The sequence below is a fragment of the Nelumbo lutea genome, chromosome 1 (assembly GCF_056320005.1).
Source record: "Nelumbo lutea isolate HS-2025 chromosome 1, American lotus-T2T, whole genome shotgun sequence".
Lineage (NCBI taxonomy): Eukaryota > Viridiplantae > Streptophyta > Magnoliopsida > Proteales > Nelumbonaceae > Nelumbo > Nelumbo lutea.
Genome location: NC_142684.1, coordinates 67,021,760 through 67,042,532, shown reverse-complemented (window position 1 = coordinate 67,042,532; position 20,773 = coordinate 67,021,760). Strand labels below are relative to the sequence as shown.

The 20,773-nt window shown below is 39.9% G+C and overlaps 1 protein-coding gene across 3 annotated transcripts in view; it reads right to left on the bottom strand.

Annotated features, from left to right (window-relative positions):
* NMNAT (nicotinate/nicotinamide mononucleotide adenyltransferase) overlaps positions 1 to 20,773 on the bottom strand; it is a 52,911-nt gene that overhangs the window by 19,431 nt on the left and 12,707 nt on the right. For 2 of the 3 annotated variants that reach the window (XM_088966720.1, XM_088966721.1), the window contains one exon: positions 7,932 to 8,015. The exons of the other annotated variant lie outside the window; for it this stretch is intronic. In XM_088966720.1, coding sequence (XP_088822846.1) covers positions 7,932 to 8,015 — 84 coding nt within the window. The remainder of the gene's footprint in view (positions 1 to 7,931; positions 8,016 to 20,773) is intronic. 3 annotated transcript variants of the gene reach the window in all.

The window sequence follows — 20,773 nt, the reverse complement described above, 5'->3', positions numbered from 1 at the left end:
CTTGTAATGGGAGGAAAATATGACCCTTCGTCTTTTTTGTAAGTCTCTAGTTTTGGACATTATGGAAGGAAAGAAACAAAAGACTGTTCGAGGAAAAGTCAAAAGGCATTGAAGCTGTGGTGGCCTCAGTTGGAAAGCTTGTCTCAAGCTGGGTCTCAATTCTACCAGAATTTGAGCAATTTAGCAGTGCAGATCTAGGAGAAAATTACTGGGGTGCTCTTGAGATCCCAGTCCGTAATGTTAACATGTTTTCCTAGTTTCAGTTGGTCAGGTGTTACCTTGAAATCTATTAAAGTTGTACCTTTCTTTTATTTAATAAATTTTTATTTAATAAAAAAGTTTTGGACATGTATCAAAAACTTGTTGAGCTCTAATATTAGTGCATTTTCTTAATAGTTAATCAACTTGATCAAGCCTTGTCCCAACTATATGGGGTGATCTACATGAATCCTGTTCCACCATTCCACTCTGTTCAATGCCATATTAAGTGTTAATTTATGGGCCTCTTCTAGACCCTTCAACTTGCAAAACTGTAGGGTAGGGGACCGAGTGGGGTATGTTTTCTGTTCAGACAAGTTGGAAACTGCAATCCATCTTTTTTTTTTTTTTTTTTTGCACTGCCCGTATACAGCCAAGCTGTGGGGTACTGTCCTGACACCTTGGGATGAGTTGGATGTTTGTGGAGCATTTTGATGTATTGTACTATTATAGTCCCTGTTGTACTCTATACATATTCTTTTATTTCCTTCTTTCAGCCTCAGCCCTGTAAGTGCTTTATTGTAATTGTGCATATCATTAATATATATAATTATATAGGACTCTTTGAGGGTGGAGGTTGATTCATTCTATTGATAGCCATGAACTTGTGTTCGCTCTCCTTGTTCAAACTTCTAGGTTAACAAAGTATCAGAACAAGTGTGTTGATCTGCAGTGGAACCAGTTTGAATCCTTGGTATAGAAGAGTGGTTCAAGAGTTATTCTCTCCACCATTGATTGCTGGTTTGAGGGCTCTGTTTCGATCAGCCCAAAGAACTGCTGTTTTTCCTGGAAAAGATGCCTAACAGGTTGGTGTTATTTTGTTTTCTCCTAATTGGCTGATTGGTTTGGCCTAATACTCTAGAATTTGTGTCGCCTTGGCCTACTTTTGAGATTCTCTTTATTGGTTTCAAGTTCCAATCAGTTTTTAGAATGGCTTGGACCCATTCTTTGAGTTGACAGTCCTGCAACTTTCCTTTTTGAGACTGTCAACTCTTAAACCTAGCCCTTTAGGCCTTTCTTTTGGAAAATCCCTTTTCTTTCAGTGGTGGGGTATCCTCCCTCATGCCTAGACTGGTTCTTGATCAAGTTTGGTGATTGGTTACTCATTTTCTCTCAGTTTTAGCATCCATTTCAGTGCCGTTATCTTGTTTCTGGACTGTGTTTATTCTTCAAAATGGCTGAGAAGGCTGATATTATTCCGGTGAAGTTTGATGAAACCAACTACAGCATGTGGAAGTTCCATTTTGATTTCCTTGTTGACGGAAAAGGCCTGGAGATTTATTTGAATGGGACAGTTACCAAACCAGATAAATCTAAGGCCAAGGCTTTTGCACAATGGAAGCTTGATAATGGGAAACAAGCTTCTTGGATTCTCAGTTCAATAATGTCTCATATTGCCATATCTATGAGGAGAATGCAAATAAATTATGAGATGTAAGCTTATTTGAAGAAGGTTTACCATCAACCCAACATGTCAAGATAGTACCAAATGGATTCTGAAATATTTGCTTATTGTTAGGGGGATATGCCAAGTTTCTTGACTTGTGGGTTGAATATGAATTAGTTCATATTGATCCTTCAGATTCTTCAGAGTGTGTTAGGTATCTTCAAAGAGAGAAGTGAACCAATTTCTTATGAAGCTTAGGCCTAAGTATGAGATAATAAGATCTAATATTTTGAGTAGAGGTTCTTAATTTGGATTCAGTGATGGGAGAACTGTTGAGAGAGTAGGGTAAGCATTCTGTTTATTCGGTTAAAAACCAAATTAAAAAAATGAAACCCAAACCGAAACTGAATTATAGAAAAACCAAAATAACCGAAACCAAAATTTCCAGTTCAGTTTTCAGTTATTTCAATTAAAACCGAATTTCAATAATATATACTATATTATATTATATATACATATTATAACATATAATATATATAATGAAATCAATATATATAATGAAATCAAATTTCATTATATTGTATTTTAATATATAAATATATTATATATTATACATTACATGTTATATAGTAAAGTTTGGTTAATTTGGGTTTTTGGTTAACCGAATTTCTAATTCTAAAAACTGAAACCAAAACCAAAATTTTTGGTTCGGTTTTTTGGTTTTAACCAAATAATGCTCACCCCCTATGAGAGAGGAGACTAGACTTCTAAACTGTAGCAAATATTGATGGGAAATAAATAGATTCTGTAGCTGACATTGCTTTTATAGCACAAAGGAATAGGAAATCAACTAGTAACAACTTCTCTAAAAAACAATGCTATGAGTGTAAGGGCATTGGACACATTGCATCCCACATTTCCACTACAACAAGAAGAATGTTTGCACTTATTGCATACAGCATGGTCACATTATTGTAGACTGTCAACCATGCGCATATCAAGCAACTGAGGAACAGATCATTGATATCTCTTCTACCAAATATGATTCTTCTGCTAAAGGTGAATATTTTGCATCAATAGATGAGGAAAGGATCTGGCAGTGGGTATCTTTTGCTATTTCTCATGCTTTCTCTGCTATTGGCTTATTTGATGAGTTCTCAAATTATTGTTCTTCTCCTATTTTGATCATTCATTCTAGAGCTATCAATCATATGATAAGAACCTACTCTGAACCTTCAAATAGCTTAAGTAAAGCGCATCCACAACTGCCGCAGAAAGAACAGGAGCATCTATACTATCTTCTGCAACTTCTGAAAGAGCCACATCAAGAACAAGAGCTGGTACCGCATGTGCCGCAAGACAGGCAGGAATGGGATAACTATTTTTGAAACAACAATAGCAAGGGGATTCGCCAACAGGAGAGGACCAATTCCTCCAGATGAAAGAAGAGCCGATGGAAGAAGAGAACTAAGAAGGCCGAGAATCCACTGAAACCCATCATAAACACATCGCTACAGCAAATGGTGAAAAACTGAAAATCGTTGGTAGTAATAATTTGTCCCTTAAGCTTTCCCCTACTACTTCCTTCCCTCTTACCAAGACCTTCTTTGTTTTTAACCTTACCACTAACCTGATTTCAGTTGGTCAACTTGTTGATGAAGGTCATATTCTCACATTATCTCATGATGGTTTTTTGCTTCAGGACTGGTATACTAGAAAGGTGAAAGATAAGGGGCATAGGCAGGGCCATCTATTTGAATTAGAGTTCGAAAAGTCTCAAACGACAACATCGTTAGCTTATTTTAGTTCTTCTAATTTTGTTTTCAGTAAAGAAACAATGTTTGGGATTTATGGCATAAATGCTTAAGTCATTCGCATTCTAACAAATTAAAGTTTTTGTTTGACTTTGGTCTTGTTAAAAATAAAATCCCTTCTTTATAGACTTTTGATACATCATCAGTATCTTGTTGTTTGAATCAGGGTCGTAATTTGCCATTTCTTCACACATCTAAACATGCTACCTCTCAATTTGAAATTATTCATAATAACGTTTGGACTTCATCTATTATTTTCTCGGATGGGATACAAATATTTTGTACTATCCATTGATGACTACACCAGGCACACATGGATTTACTTTCTCTTGTACAACTCAAAAGTTTTTCCAACATTTTGGCTATTTATTACATATGTGTATTCTCCGTTCAGATTCAATGAGAGAAAACATTGGTGAAGATTTTCTAGTATATATAGAGAGCCATGGAATACAAGCTTAACGAAGCTATCCAGATACTCCTAGCAAACTAGAGTGGCTGAGTGAAAGAACGGACACATACTTAGTGTTATGAGGAGATGTAACAAAAGTTATAAAACCAACAGAAAATGGCAGCAAGTGATAAATCTTGAGGTGAAACAATACACTTGAAGTTGGAATAAAGAACCCACCTTTAGGGCTGAAATCACCACTTCAATGGATAGTTTATGCATTTGGGGTTTGAAAACAGCAAAAAGATCCTTCTACAAACATGATATATGACTTATATAACTACCTCCCAGCAAAGCAACGCCCTAACACAATTTGGCCAAATCTATCAAAAAAAGCACACAATTTGACCAAAATACCCCAACTTAAGTGACTTATATGACAATCACATGACCCAACTTAAAATATGTCTATGACACTAACAACCAACGATAAAGTTCATATAAGATACATAACTCGAGAAAATAAGAAAACAAGATGAATAACTATCTTGGCTGCCCCAATAACCAGCTGTTAGTGGGGTTACATGTAGGCCCCACATGCTCCTACATCACCTTACTATAGGAGTCTCATGCTCTGCCTTCTTTCTGGGTAGAGGCAACAAGTAGGGCTATGTTTTTATCAACTAAGTTCCTTCTTTTGTTCTTGGTAATATATCTCCCTATCAGAAATTGTTCGGTTGTTCTCTAGATCTGTCTAGTCTCCATTTATTTGGATTTTTCTGTTTTGTTCACCTTCCTCATGAACACCCTAAGTTATTTGCTCATATTACTATGTATGCCTTTGTGGAATAAATTCCTAACTACAAGCCTAGGGATTTCTTTGTTATGATCCATCTATTCGCCGTATCCGTGTCTCTCATAATGTTGTTTTCCTTAATCATATCTCCTTTGCTGGAGTTGCAAGATTGCATCCACCATCTGTTTCCATTTTACAAAACTTTAATTCATAGGATTTTTTCCTCCAACTGCTATGAACGATTTCCTCGTCTTCTCTCGAAAATGGCTACGTGCTCTAGATCCTGCACCTACGACCCCCCTTCTTCTCGATTCAGACCATCACCCTACTACTGCTTTATAAGTGGTTCTCCCTCTTCAGATACCCCTCCTTTATATCCCACATTAGTTCCTTTTTTTCTTTTCATTGTTTTACTTGTCTCTCTAGGCTTCCTAACCACTATGATTTTCCTAAAAACCATAGCTCATTGTCTGTTGTTTTATCCTCCACATATATTCCTTGCTCAAACCAGCAAGCCATAGAAGTCCACACTGGAAAGAAGCCATGGATGCAGAGATTCATGCTTTACATGAGAATGACACTTGGGATCTTGTGCCTACACCCTTGGATGCTTATATCATTGAGAGCCAATGGGTTTACACTATCAAGTTGAATTCTAGTGGTTTCCTAGATAGATACAAAGCTCATCTTGTTGCTAGGGATGGCAATTTCTACCCTACCCGGTGGGTACCCACCCCTACCCTACTCGATGGGGTGGGTTTTTTTGCTTGAAGGACAGGTTTTGGGGTGGGTACGGATTTTAGTATTCTACAACCCATACAGGTACAGGTAGGGTACGGTATTAGGCTAAACCCGACCCTCCCTGACCCACATATTGTTAGAAAGCATATAAACTTTATGTACCAAGTGTTGAATTTGATAATATTTTGAATTTTACATGAAAGATAATTGATAGTTCATGTGTTTTCTACATGTCTTAATCAAATAATTGGAAATTTTATAGTTTATTTGTGTAAATTTACTTATTTATTACTTATATATAACAATAAATAATAGGAAATTAGATACGGGATCTAAATCCAACCTGCCCTACCCTTGAATACGGGGAGGGTAGGATCGAGGATGGTTTTGCGTTTTCATGTGCGGGTAGGGTTTGGATTCTCAAAATACAACCCTCTACGGGTTTTGGGTGGGTATGGGTTGGGAGGTTTAGGGAGGCGGGTAAGGTCTATAATTTACAAAACCCTCCCTGAACCCGCCCAGTTACCATCCCTACTTGTTGCTTAGGGGTACACATAGAAATATGGTATTGACTATGAAGAGACGTTTGCCCTAGTTGCCAAGATTACTACAATTCATATTTTCTTGGCTCTGTATGTTGTGCATTCTTGGTCTATATTCCAGTTGGATGTGAAGAATGCCTTCCTTCATGGTTAGCTAAAGGAGACAGTGTGCTCCTGATCTTGTCAAACTTGTTGGTCTTACTGATGACAAGCAAGTTGATACTCCTTTAGAGCTGAAATGTTAAGTTATCTAAGTCAAAAGATTCATTGTTTTCATATGCTACTCTATATCGACAACTTGTGGGGTCTCTCATTTATCTTACCATGACTCATCATGGCATCTCTCGTGCAGTTCAGATTGTTAGTCAATTTGTTTCTGCCCCTCATCAAACTCATATGATTGTTGTTCATTGGATTATTCATTTTGTTCATGGTACTTTATCACAAGGGTTTTTCTTATCTTCCTCCTCTCCTATTCAATTGTGGGCCCATGTTGATGCAGATTGGGAAGGTTGCCTCAACACCCGTCATTCTACTATTGAGTTGTGTGTCTTTATGGGTGATCCCCTCATCACTTGGGAGTGCAAGAAACAAAAAACAGCCTCCAAGTCATCTACTAAAGCAGAGTATAGAGCCATGTCATCTGTTTGTAGCAAGATAGTCTTACTACAATCCCTCTTTGCAAATCGTGGTGTTCATCCCAAGTCATCTACTGAAGCAGAGTATAGAGCCATGTCATTTGTTTGTAGCAAGATAGTCTTGCTACAATCCCTCTTTGCAGATCATGGTGTCCATCTTCCTACACCTATTCCTCTCTATTCAAATAACACTAGTGCTATCAAGATTGCTTCTAATCCAGTTTTCCATAAGAAAACTAAACACATTGAGGTGGATTGTCACTTTATTAGAAACACGTTTCTTGTTGGTTCTATCTCTCTTCCACATGTAACCTCAAATATGCAGATTGTTGAGCAAACTGATGCTTATGACCTCGCATCAGTTTGAGGGGGAGTGTGGAGCATTTTGATGTATTGCACTATTATAGTCCATGTTGTACTCTACATATTCTTTTATTTCTTTCTTTCAAAAGGGTTCTATTGTAATTGTACATATAATTAATATATATAGGATTCTTTGGGGGTGGGGGTCGATTCATTCTATTGACACCCCTAAAGTTGTGCTTGCTCTCCTTGTTCGAACTGCTAGGTTAACATGTTTTCCCCCATTCTTTTATTGAGCTGGCAGATTGAGGGTAATAGCAAAAGCAAGAGAATTGTATGGGGATTGATTCATATGGCTGTGCTCTAGCGTCTTTGGGGAGAAAGGAATGCTCAGATTTTTGAGAATTCATGTGCATCAAATCTAGTAATATTGGGAAAGGTTAAATGATTAATATGTTTATGGATGCTAGTGCACAAGGAGCTTAGAGGGTTAGATTGACTTTTTGATAGGGGTGCATTATAATCCTTAACACAAAATGGGTGTACATTGCCAATAGTTGTATCCCTTTTTTGATATTAAAGCAATACTTTACCATTTCAAGAAAGAACTAGAAAAATATCACTTCTTCTCATTAGTGTTATAGACAGTCTTCTCTGCAGTAACCAAACGATTTTAGTCTACTTTCCCTCATTTTATCACCTACTGGGGCTACTCCTGAGTAACTAAAAATATGTTCATTTCCACTCTTATTCTTTCTAGTTTCTTTTATTCACGTGTTTTCTTATTACTAATGAAGTATTTATTATCAATCCAAAGAAACTCTCCAGCCCAAGGCCACATAAAGGTTAGGTTAGATCAGTATACTTCAGATTAGGCCTCACCTAACTTGTGCCCTAGCAGCCTAGCATGAATTATGTACCATAACTAACTGCCACCACAAGAGAATAATATCCGTCAATGAATGGAGATCCATATACAAAAGCTAGGATAATTAAAAAAAAATGAACAATTTAAGACATAAAACTTTGTTTGTAGACAAATGGCACACACAGAGGCTTACCTCCCACGGATCCACCATTATGAATGAAGAGCTTCTGCAAGCTAGATCACACAACTGAATACGGTGTTCAGCAAGTATAAGGCCCTGGAAAAGGACATCCACTTATATAATTGTTTTGTTATGCCGTAAAAATATCATGAAGAGGGACAATCATGAATATCTAACAGACCCTAGCTCTAAGCCCCTAAATTTTTCTTTTGGAAGGAAAGTGCTATCTATACTATTAAAGTAAGCAAAAAAGACACACAAGGAGCTTATATTGCAGGTGTTACATCATAACTAGATACATCTGTTTTATGGGACAAACCAATACCCACACTCCCCCAACACAAACTCTCCAAGAATCTAGGAAAACTATGAACATTACCCTTATCTGGTTTTGATAAGGGAGGCCATTCTTGTTGGACCCAACAAAGTCAACATTCGTGATCGATTGAATATCCAATCAGAAAGATCCAAATTCAGTCCAATATCCAATGGATATGTAAAACATAGATTTTGTCGGTTCAATTGGTTTAGTGTTTATGTTAGTCTTATTTATGTTTTAAGTTTTTAGTTATTGGGCCTTAGTTATTGGGCCTTAGTTATCGGGCCTAAACTTGTTTTATTCTTTTTTTATGTCTAGGTGTCCCATCACTAATCAGGGGCATTCTAGTCCATTCTTGTAATATTACTTTGCAAACATATATATAAGGTTATAGGGCCGGCTGAAGTGTGAATGCCGCCATTCTCAAATCTTCTTCTTCTTCTTCTTCTTCTTCTTCTTCTTCGGCTGCTGTTCTCCAGCAAACATGGTATCAGAGCACTTAATCGGTCTGACTGGTTACAGCCGCCTCTTTTCTCCACTTCTCTATTCCTTCTTTTTTTTTCTCTCTCTCCTATCTTGACCACTGTGAAGAAACCCTAGGGCTGACCATAGAACACAGCAAGGTCTGTATCTAGGGTTTCCCTTGGTTGTAGGGCCCAAGGGGAGTTTGTTCCAAAAGTTGATGCCCTACTAGAAACCCTGCAGCAGGTAGTAGCCATTCGGCTGCTAAGAGAGATCTGTGTGGAACAGATCTAGGTGGAAAGACTGAGTTAGACAGTCCTAGTACAGATCGTAAGGGTGGTCACAGTCTACGACAGCAGAAGTCAAAGCCCAGTCCAGAAGTGTTCAGCATAGTACAAGGGTGGGTTGTTCTTGGTTTCAGACCTGTTACAAGGGGTTCTCAGACTTGTAACAGCTTTGGTAAGTCGAAATCGTGTTCTTTGTACTGAGTTTTCAATTGTGATCACTGTAAGAGGAAGGAGATGTCTTCAATATCGGGAGAAGTGTCTTCTAGGGATAATAGAACTGGTGGGAGGTCTTCTAATCTGGAAAACCCAAATCTGCACAGCTTGCAGATCACCAGTGTATTGTTGGATGAATATAACTTCAGGGAATGGTCTGTTTCAGCCATGCTCTTCATTACTTCCCGGGAACTTACAGGTTATTTAGATGGACAGAAGCAGGAACCTAAAGTGGGTAGTGTGGAGTACGCAATATGGTGTAAGGAAAATGCTATTGTTATGTCCTGGCTACTTGCTTCGATGACTCCAAGTGTGGCCATGACTGTTCAACACTTTCCCACTGCAGCTAAGATTTGGGAGAAAGTGTCTAAAACTTATGGACAAAGAAAGAACAATGCAAGAATCTATAGGCTAAACCAAGACATTGCTGCATTGAGACAAGGAGATATGACAGTTGCAACTTATTTTGCAACCCTAGAAGGACTATGGGAAGAACTTGATCATCATAAATTGAAGAAGGTAGAGCCTTTAAGTTCTTGGCTGGCTTAAACCCAATGTATGAGAGCATAAGGTCTCAAATTTTGGGAAGGGATGAAATGCCAGATTTACACCATGTCTACTATCTAGTAAGGAATGAAGAGGTTAGGAGGAAAGAGATGCAAGTTGACACTCAAATACAGCTTGTTGAACATTCAGCCTTGATTTCTTCAAACCAAAAAGGAAGCAAGCACTCAGACAAGAGGCATCTTAAGTGCACTCATTGTGGAGGTGAAAGGCATGTAAAAGAGACTTGTTGGATTCGTTATCCTCATCTGAACCAGCTATGTTCAGGAAAGACAAGAAGCCTCAGAGGAATCAAATAGCAAGTGGGAACCTTGTTACTAGTCACAGTGGTGAGAGGCCGAAGAACACATCTATAGTTACACCTCCTCCCATGGGACAGACTGCTGATTCCCACACACCGGGTCCTTGGATTTCACTGCTGATGAGGTAGAGGTCCTTAGCCGGGCCTTAACCCGTCTAAGGACTAATTCCCTTGCTTCCACCTCTCTTCCCAGATCAGGTATTGTCTCTGCTTATAGTGCAACTAGTTCTATAGAGTCTACTTCTTGGATTATTGATTCCAATGCAACTGACCACATGACACACATGTCCTCTTTATTTTCTTCTTATCATTTGATGTCTGGCCAATATAAGATGAGAGTTGCTGATGGTTCTCTCTCCACCATCTTTGGGAAGGGGGGGGGGGGGGGGGTTGACCTAAGCAAGGACCTTTCTCTTAAATCTGTTCTACACGTTCCCAATCTTACTTCCAATCTCTTATCTGTTTCAAAGCTTACCAAGAACTTAAATTGTAGCATAACTTTCTTTCCTACTCATTGTGTCTTTCAGGATAGACTGACGAAGAGAACGATTGGGAGCGGTCATGAGTGTGGAGGTCTCTACTATTTTGATGCAGACACTAGTTCGGCCTTACAATCATCTATTGCTAGTAGTCAGAATAATGAGGAGTCAATAGCTAGGTTATACTTGTGGCATGCTAGGCTAGGTCATTTACCTTTTTCATGGTTGCAAGGATTGTTTCCTGAATTAGTCAAGGGTATTCAAAGTTTAGTTTGTGAAGTGTTTCAGTTGTCAAAACAATGTAGAACTCTTTATCCAATTTCTAGTAATGAAATTCAAGCTCCTTTTGATTTGGTCCATTCTGATGTTTGGGGCCCTTCACCTCTTGTTTCTGTAGATGGCTTTCGTTACTTTATCAGTTTTATTTATCACTATTCACGATGCACATGGATCTACTTGTTAAAAAGATGAGATGAAGTGCCACAGATAACCATGGCATTTTGTAAAATAATTGAAACTCAATTTGACAAGAAGAGCAATTCCGTTCAAACAATGTTGCTGAATATTTTGAAAGATCCTTGAACCTGTTCATGGAGGATGCAGGTATGCTACACCAGTCATCTTGTGCTAGTACCCCTCAACAGAATGGGGTTGTTGAGCGCAAAAATAGACACTTATTGGAGACCGCTCGAGCTTTACTATTTCAGCACAAGGTTCCCAAGCACTATTGGTCTCAAGCAGTTCTTACCGCATCATATCTGATAAACCGGTTGCCATCCAAGGTGTTGGGTATGAAAACTCCTTTCTCTATCCTTTGCCCTAATCTTCCAGACTTTCCTCTTCCACCTAGAGTCTTTGGTTGTGTATGTTTTATTCATGTAAAGGATCCAAAGAAGACCAAATTGGATCCTAGGGCTACGAAAGGAATCTTTATAAGGTACTCTCCTACATAGAAGGGTTACAAGTGTTATGATCCCGTTACCAAGAAGAAATACGCCACAAAATATATGGTACTTTTTGAGTCTCAATCCTATTTTCATTCTTCCCAGAATCCTCTTTAAGGGGAGACTAGTGGGATGGAAGAGGATTCTTATTCTCCCTCTTTTTTTGTGCCTCATTCAGCCTCGGGCCTTCCATCTTCTCCTCCTGATCCTCCTAGTTGTAGCATCCCAAGTGAATCTAGTGAGACTCCCATTGAACCTGTTACCACTCTTGATGCTGCAGATGTAACTAAGGACACTAGTAGGCAACAAAAAGATACAAAAATCACCTACAACAGAAGGAAAAAAGACCCTCCAACTCATGACAGCAACCAATCGGACTCGGATCAATCTGTCTCAACAACTCCAGTTAATCTTATCACTCATACTTCTGATTTGGATCTCCCTATTGCTCTTCGTAAGTCTACCTGTTCTTGTACTATCCGACACCCCATTGCTAAATATGTTTCTTACTCACGTTTATCTCCTCGTTATTATTCCTTTGTGTCTACTCTCTCTTTCGTGCATGTCCCTACTACGTACTTAGAGGCAGCGTCTGATCCAAGATGGAGAGAGGCTATGAATGAAGAAATGAAAGCCAGGACTTGGGAATTAGTGGATCTACCAGAAGGGAAGAGCACTGTGGGATGCAAGTAGGTGTTCACTGTGAAGCATAGGGAGGACGGGTCCATTGAAAGATACAAGGCCAGACTAGTGGCGAAAGGGTTTACTCAAAAGGAAGGGATTGATTACAAAGAGACATTTGCTCCAGTCGCAAAGCTCAACACAATCCGGGTTCTATTGCCATCAGCTGCAAACTTCTCATGGGAGCTACATCAGTTGGATGTGAAGAACGCTTTCCTAAATGGCGATCTACATGAAGAGGTATTCATGGATCCTCCACCAGGTTATGGTTTTGATGGGAAAGTGTGTAGACTAAGGAAAGCATTATATGGTCTGAAGCAGTCTCCTCAAACTTGGTTTGAGAAGCTCTGTGGGGCCATGAAGAGAGTGGAATACACTCAAAGTGGTGCAGATCATACTTTGTTCTTGTAGAGAAACTGATGTGGGCCCCACAGTTGTGGGGCCACTCTGTCCGTAGGGTAGAATGTACCTAGTCTATTTGTTATGTTTTTCTGTTATTCTAGTTGTTATTTACTTTTCAGTTTTATATTGTTAAGTGTTATGATGTAAACACCAAGGGCAGATGTGTCCTTTCCTGTAACTAGCATAACTTATAAATATTAAGTTGAAGTGGCGGCGGCAGGAGAGTTAGAATCTGTCCCTCCTTTCAGCAACTTGTGTTCTCTTGCTTCTCTTCTATTCTCTCCTTTTCTCTCATCTTCTCTTCTGTTTTACAAACCTAAAACCTTTTAGGATTCAAGACTGATTACAGTCTTGATCTTCTACATGGTATCAGAGCCTATCTAGGGCTTCTCATGTGTATCTAGTCCAGCTGACCACATGAGAACTAGCTAGGGCTGGAAGTCTTGAAGAAGTTTTTCGGCGGCTGAATCTTGGAGATTACCAGGAGAGGTTCGCAGCAATTGAAGACTTGTCGCAGCCTGCAGAGAGTTGGTAATCAGGAAGAGGCAGCGAAGGTTAGGGTTCAGGTAACCCTAGAAGACAGTACACCGAAGGCAGGTAATCAATAAGTAAGTTTGTTTCTATACTGATTTTTAGAGATTGCAATCAGCCGAGATAGGTTCGACCTATCTAGAAAGAGGGGCCGAACTGTGTTCAAGTTTGCTCTAGGGTTTGGCTTGCCGAACTGTGATTAAGTTTGTGTCTAGGGTTTGATTGTTGGGCCGAACCCTCCTCTTCAAAGGGGATTAGTTTTTAGGGTTTCACAGTGCCCTACGACAAGTCCCACTGGTGCGGACTGCTTGGAGAGTGCAGCTGAGCACTTTAGTGATTTCAGATCACTAATTTTCCTTAAACCTACAGTTGAAACCCTATTTTTGCTGTCACTGTAGTGGGCCCCACAGTAGTGGTTTCAGAGAACAATATCTCAGATTGATAGGCGATTGATTTCATATCAGTTTTGTGTTGGTATTCCTGATCGGATCAGACCAGTTTCAGATCACATCGGTTTTGTGTTGGTATTTCTGATCGGATCAGATCAGTTTCAGATCAGATCAGTTTCGGATCAGCTTTCAGACTTACTTCCTTGACTCTGTTTGAAAAGTAACTGTCCTTTCAGATCAGATCAGTTTCAGATAAGCTTTCAGCTTTCAGCTTTCAGATCAATTCTTTTCTTGTAAGTCATTTACTTTTCTAAGATAGGTTGAAGTGATCTTGCGGGAGGTGGCAACAGCCTATCAATCTTGCGGGAGGTGGTAACAGTCATGTGGGTAACTGTCTCAGCCTTGTTGCTTTCTGCACTAGAGTTTGAAAGTGATCTTGCGGCAAGCCCTAGTGCTGGACTGAACCTTGTGATCTACCTAGAGCTGTCCTCAGGTTTATTGGTGGCATTGATCAGATTCTAGGGTTTCATATTAACCCTACTGCAAGTCTATCTATACAGTACTGATTAGATTATGCAACTGAATTGATCACTTTAAGGACTGATTAAAACCCTAATTCTGCAAAGGCAAATCAGACCTCCTTCTAAGCTGTTTTTCAGAGTTTTTTGGGGTTTTCGAACTCTCTTAAAGGGGTTAGAGCTCTACGGACAGCCACTGTTGTGTTTGTTTGTTGGTTTCATATCAGAGTTATCCCAATTGTGCACATACACTGTGAATACAAATCAGGCCTATACTGTTTTTGGTTGTGATTGGTAGTCCAAGTGCTGTTTTAAGACTTGACCGAGATGGAATTTAAAAATCAGGCAGAAGGCAGCTTTGGGAGCATCAGTTATGGTAGTGTTTCTGAGATGGGTTGTCAGCTTACAACTGTAAATTCAGGTACTCTAGCTTCAGCCTATCATGCCTCAGCTCCAGGTACTACTGAACCTTGTTGGGTAATAGATTCAGGTGCATCCGACCACATGACTAGCTTGCCTTCATTGTTTACCTCTTACCATTTGTCATCTGGTAGGGATAGAGTATCTATTGCTGATGGCTCCCTGGTTCCTATTTCTGGGAAGGGGGACATTAAGTTATCAGATACGATCTCCTTGTCTTCTGTCTTACATGTTCCTAAGCTTGATACTAACCTCCTTTCAGTCAGTAGTATTACCAAACACATGAACTGCTCAGTAACTTTCTTCCCTGACCGGTGTGTTTTTCAGGACCTGGAGACGAAAAAGGTGATTGGGACTGGTCGTGAGACGAATGGGATCTATCTGCTCGGGGAGAGTTCTCATCGGGAAGAGTCAGTGGGTAAGAGGTCACTTGTTTCCCAGAGTGTGAGTTCGGTTATGCTTTGGCATAACCGATTGGGTCATTTGTCTTTTCGATCCTTAAAGAGTTTGTTTCCTACTTTGTTTGAGTCTGTTGAGTTGTCCCAGTTGCAATGTGAAAGCTGTGAGTTTGCTAAACATTGTAGAAACTCTTATTCATTGAGTAATAAAAGGAGTAATCGTCCTTTTGATCTCGTGCATACGGATGTTTGGGGGCCATATCACATTCCTTCTATGGGTGGGTACAAATATTTTTTGTTATTTGTTGAAGACCATACCCGGTTTTCTTGGGTTTATCTTATGCGTTCACGAGATGAGGTTCCCGTCCTGACCCAAAACTTTCACCAAATGATCCTAACCCAGTTTGATGCCAAGATTAAAGTTCTTATATCTGATAATGCAAAGGAGTACTTTTCTAAGTCATTTGCATCTTACCTTCTTACACATGGGGTTATCCATCAGAGCTCTTGCCCTCATACACCTCAGCAGAATGAGGTTGCAGAAAGGAAGAATAGGCACATCTTGGAGGTGACTAGAAGTCTTATGTTTACCTCCAATGTCCCTAATCGCTTCTGGGGTGATGCTATCCTCACGGCGGTCTATCTTATTAATCGGATTCCTTCCCAGGTTCTTGATTTGCGATCTCCTTTTTCCCTTCTATACCCACATGAGGAGTTGTTTTCTATTCCCCTTAAGACATTCGGTTGTACCTGCTTTGTTCAGCTTCTCAGACCCCATCACTCCAAGTTTGAACCCAAGGCCTCCAAATGCATTTTCCTTGGTTATGCACGAACTCAAAAGGGATATTGCTGCTATGATCCTGTCTCAGGGAGGAAGTTCGTCTCATGGATGTCACTTTCTTTGAGGAGACACCCTATTATCCTCGGGTTTCTCCTCAGGGGGAGAGCAGTGAGAGTAGGGGTTTAGGTCCATGTCTTCAAGGGGAGAACAGTGAGAGTGGGGTAGTTCCTTTACCTATTCCATTGGGTGATGGGAGCTGCAATGGTGAGGGTGGCCAGAGGGATCAGGAGTTGAGGGGGAGCTGCAATGGTGAGGATGGTCAGAGGGATCAGGAGTTGAGGGTCTATCACAGGCGGTGCAGGCAGGTTGATCCCGATCATCAGCAGTCCAGGCCAGCTCCAATCACATCTGCGGCTCCAGGTCCAGGCATTACAGTCCCAGGACCCACAGAGACTTCTTCTATTGTTGCCATTTCACCTCCTACAGATGACCTTGATCTTCCGATTGCAGTCCGTAAAGGGAAACGACATTGTACCACATCTACAGCCCACTGTATTTCCCATTTTTTATCCTATGAGCGCCTATCACCTACCTATAGGTCCTACCTTAGTTCCATTTCCAATGTCCCTATTCCAAGAACAGTGCAAAAGGCTCTATCAGTCCCAGAGTGGAGAGGTGCAATGCAAGTTGAAATGGATGCCCTGTTGAAAAATAATACCTGGGAGCTAGTTGACTTACCCAAAGGAAAGAAACCAATTGGATGCAGATGGGTATTTACTGTAAAGCACAATGCAGATGGTTCCATTGAGAGGTACAAAGCTCGGCTAGTTGCAAAAGGGTTCACTCAGACTTATGGTATAGATTACTTGGAGACGTTTGCCCCGGTAGCCAAAATGACCACCATTCGGGTTTTATTATCTCTGGCAGCAAGCCACACTTGGCCTTTGTACCAAATGGATGTTAAAAATGCCTTCCTGAATGGGGACTTGCAGGAAGAGGTTTACATGCAGTTGCCTCCTGGATACTATGATACAGAGACAGGTAAGAAGGTCTGCCGGCTCAATAAGGCATTGTATGGTTTGAAGCAGTCACCTAGAGCTTGGTTCGACAGATTCAGACTAGCTCTTGGGAAGTTCGGTTATGTACAGGCCCGGTCAGATCATAAACTGTTCATCAAGAGGGTGGAGTCTTCACTGACACTACTTGCAGTATATGTTGATGATATTGTGGTGACAGGAAATGACAGCCATGAGATTGAGTCCCTCAAACAACTCCTTCATCAAGAGTTTGAGGTGAAAGATCTGGGTCCACTACGGTATTTTTTTGGGTATTGAGGTTGCTAGATCTAAACAGGGGATCTTTGTCTCACAGAGGAAATATGTTTTAGATCTATTGGCTGAAACTGGAAAGCTGGGTGTCAAACCTGCAAATACACCCATTGAACAGAACCACAGGATTAGTGCAGAGAGTGGAGGGCTGCTTGAAGACAAAGTTATGTTCCAACGGTTAGTGGGAAAGCTCCTATATCTGTGCCTCACTCAGCCAGATATCAGTTATGCAGTTAGTGTTGTCAGTCAGTACATGCATTCTCCTAGAACCACGCACCTTCTAGCAACAGAAAGAATACTAGCATACTTGAAGAGATGCCCGGGTAGAGGTATACTGTTCAAGAACAATAACCACATGAAGGTGGAGGTCTATACAGATGCCGATTGGGCTGGGAGTTTTGATGACAGACGGTCTACCTCAGGATATTGTGCCCTTGTGGGAGAAAACATTGTCTCCTGGAGAAGTAAGAAGCAGAGTGTTGTCTCCCGGTCAAGTGCTGAAGCAGAATACAGGTCCATGGCCAACGGAGTGGCTGAAATCCTATGGCTAAGATCTCTACTTGAGGAGTTGGGTATTGAGTATGAGAAGCCTCTGATGATGTATTGTGATAATCAATCAGCCATTAATATAGCACATAACCCAGTGCAGCATGACAGAACCAAACACATTGAAGTTGACCGGCATTTTGTACGAGAGAGGGTCTCATCTAAAGAAGTATGCCTCCCTTACATCACTTCCAGTATGCAACTAGCAGATATCCTCACTAAAGCCGTATCAAGAAAGAAGCTAGAAGCGGATCTATCCAAGTTGGGAATGATAAACATTTACTCCCAACTTGAGGGGGAGGGTAGAGAAACTGATGTGGGCCCCACAGCTGTGGGGCCACTCTGTCCGTAGGGTAGAATGTACCTAGTCTATTTGTTATGTTTTTCTGTTATTCTAGTTATTTACTTTTCAGTTTTATATTGTTAAGTGTTATGTAAACACCAAGGGCAGATGTGTCCTTTCCTGTAACTAGCATAACATATAAATATTAAGTTGAAGTGGTGGCGGCAGGAGAGTTAGAATCTATCCCTCCTTTCAGCAACTTGTGTTCTCTTGCTTCTCTTCTATTCTCTCCTTTTCTCTCATCTTCTCTTCTGCTTTACAAACCTAAAACCTTTTAGGATTCAAGACTGATTACAGCCTTGATCTTCTACAGTTCATAAGGAAACAGGATAGCAGACTTACGACACTCATCGTCTATGTGGATGATATGGTGATTACAGGGAATGATCTAGAAGAGATAAAAAGATTGAAGGAGTTCTTGGCATCTGAGTTTGAGATCAAAGACTTGAGCCATCTGAGATACTTCCTTGGAATTGAAGTTGCTAGGTCACAAGAGGGCATCTATATATGTCAACGGAAGTACGTCCTTGATCTTCTAGAGAAGACAGGTAGACTAGCAGTTACTCCAATAGAACAGAATCATGATCTATAGGAATCAGTAGGAGAGGACTACCTTGACAAAGAGAGATACCAAAAACTGGTAGGGAAATCGATATATCTGCCTCTCACTCGAAGACAGGAAGTCTACTTCTGGGTATTGCACATTCGTTGGAGGGAATTTGGTTACATGGCGAAGTAAAAAGCAAAATGTGGTTGCTAGATCAAGTGCAGAGGCTGAATATCGAGCTATGGCTCATGGTGTTGCTGAACTATTGTGGCTTAGGACTCTTCTTGGTGAGCTCAGGATAAAGGTCGAGTGTCCTCTCAGGTTGTACTATAACAACAAGACTGCCATCAACATTGCAAATAAACCAGTGCAACATGATAGGACGAAGCATATTGAGATTGACCGACACTTTGTTAGAGAAAGGACAGTCTCAAGGGAACTCTGCATTCCTTATACTCCTTCCGAGATGCAGATTGCAGATGTGCTAACAAAAGGACTAGCTTCAACGATATTCTTAGACTTACTCGGCATGCTAAAAATGACTGACATCCATGCTTAGCTTGAGGAGTGTTGGTTCAATTGGTTTAGTGTTTATGTTAGTCTTATTTATGTTTTAAGTTCTTAGTTATTGGGCCTTAGTTATCGAGCCTAAACTTGTTTTATTCTTCTTTTATGTCTAGGTGTCCCATCATAATCAGGGGCATTCTAGTCCATTCTTGTAACATTACTTTGTAAACATCTATATAAGGTTATAGGGCCGGCTGAAGTGTGAATGCCGCCATTCTCAAATCTTCTCTTCTTCTTCTTCTTCTTCGGCTTCTTCTTCGGCTGTTGTTCTCCAGCAAACAGATTTGAAATTAATTTGCTTACATATCTAGATATCCAATTCGATCGAAATATCAGTACACCTAAATAAAACAAACATATATTATAAATGGAAAAATAAGTTCATCTAAATCCCAAATCCAACTAAATTCTAAAGAACTTCAATACTCAAATCCAATTCAACCCAATTATGACTTGACAGATATCCAAGTCCAACTTGAATGAGTCAGATTTGAATTCAAATTAGATTAAATCCAATTTTTTGCAGTCCTAAGCTGGGATTCAGACTGTAAGGATTCCATGTTAGCCATCTACTCCAGGCCCATGTATCATGAGGATCTACAAGGACTAAGATGCTATCCTGTTACAAGCCTTGTGGCTGGGAAGATCACTCAATATTATAGATCACTGAAGGTGGAAGAGGGCTCTAAAGTGGTAGGGGTTTGCTCTATACCAAAATCATGGCAAAATCAGAGCATAACAAGGGAGATAAAAATCATGGCGAAAGGAATCAAATATTAGCTTTTCTTCAACCAATAGATCAGCAAACAATGTAGCTGATGCCTTATCTAAACAAGGGATTAGAGGGGATCAGCTATTTTGGGGGCAATTATTGAAGGATGTAATGTACATAGATAATGCTAGCCTATAAATGTGAACTGTCTGGCATACTTTAACATATTTCATTATTTTATGATATCTAATAAAAGTTCACAGAGTTACTAATAGTAGAAAGGTTTGGATAACCTGTTTTGATATAAAAACTGTAAAAGAAAGAAGAAAAGAAAGAGGAGAAAAGGTTTCAGCTAAGAAAGAGAGAGATGAGAAATAGATGAGAATGGCAGAAGCTCAGAATTAGGTTTGGCCGCCCCTTTCATTAGATTATATACAAATAAATAAAAGAGAGTATAAAGACAAGTATGCCCTTAGTAAGTCGGCTACTTGTGAGAACTTAAAAACACTCTTAACTTAAAGCATAAACTAATGGGCCTAAGGCCCAATAACTCCCTAACTATGCTATGCAAATAAAAAACATGTTATATCAGCCCAAAACTCGACATTGCCCCTCAAGTTGGGAATTGTTTGAAATGGTGGAAAACCGATCTACTTCATTCCATTGCCAATCGGCATATTTATACAGTAAGTTGCTGCAATAAATAGAAAAAAACTTTCTAAGTCAATCCCTATAATTAAGGGACTAATCAATCCCTATAATTAAGGGACTAACCCTTTTAATCCCCATATTTAAGAGATTATATTTTTCCACAATCCTAGGAATACATATTCACATAATTCTACTTTTACACAATTATCAAATATAAATGCTAACTACCAAATATACATCTACACCAGTACACTCCCCCTCAAGTTGGTGAATAGAGATCCTCCATTCCCAGCTTGGCTATAATTCTTCTAAAGTCTGTACTATTGAGCCCTTTAGTAAGTACATCGGCTAGTTGTCCTTTTGTAGATACATAGGGAGTGCAAATCAACTTGCTGTCCAGTTTCTCTTTTATAAAGTGTCGGTTAATTTCGATGTGCTTCGTCCTGTCATGTTGAACAGAATTGTGAGCAA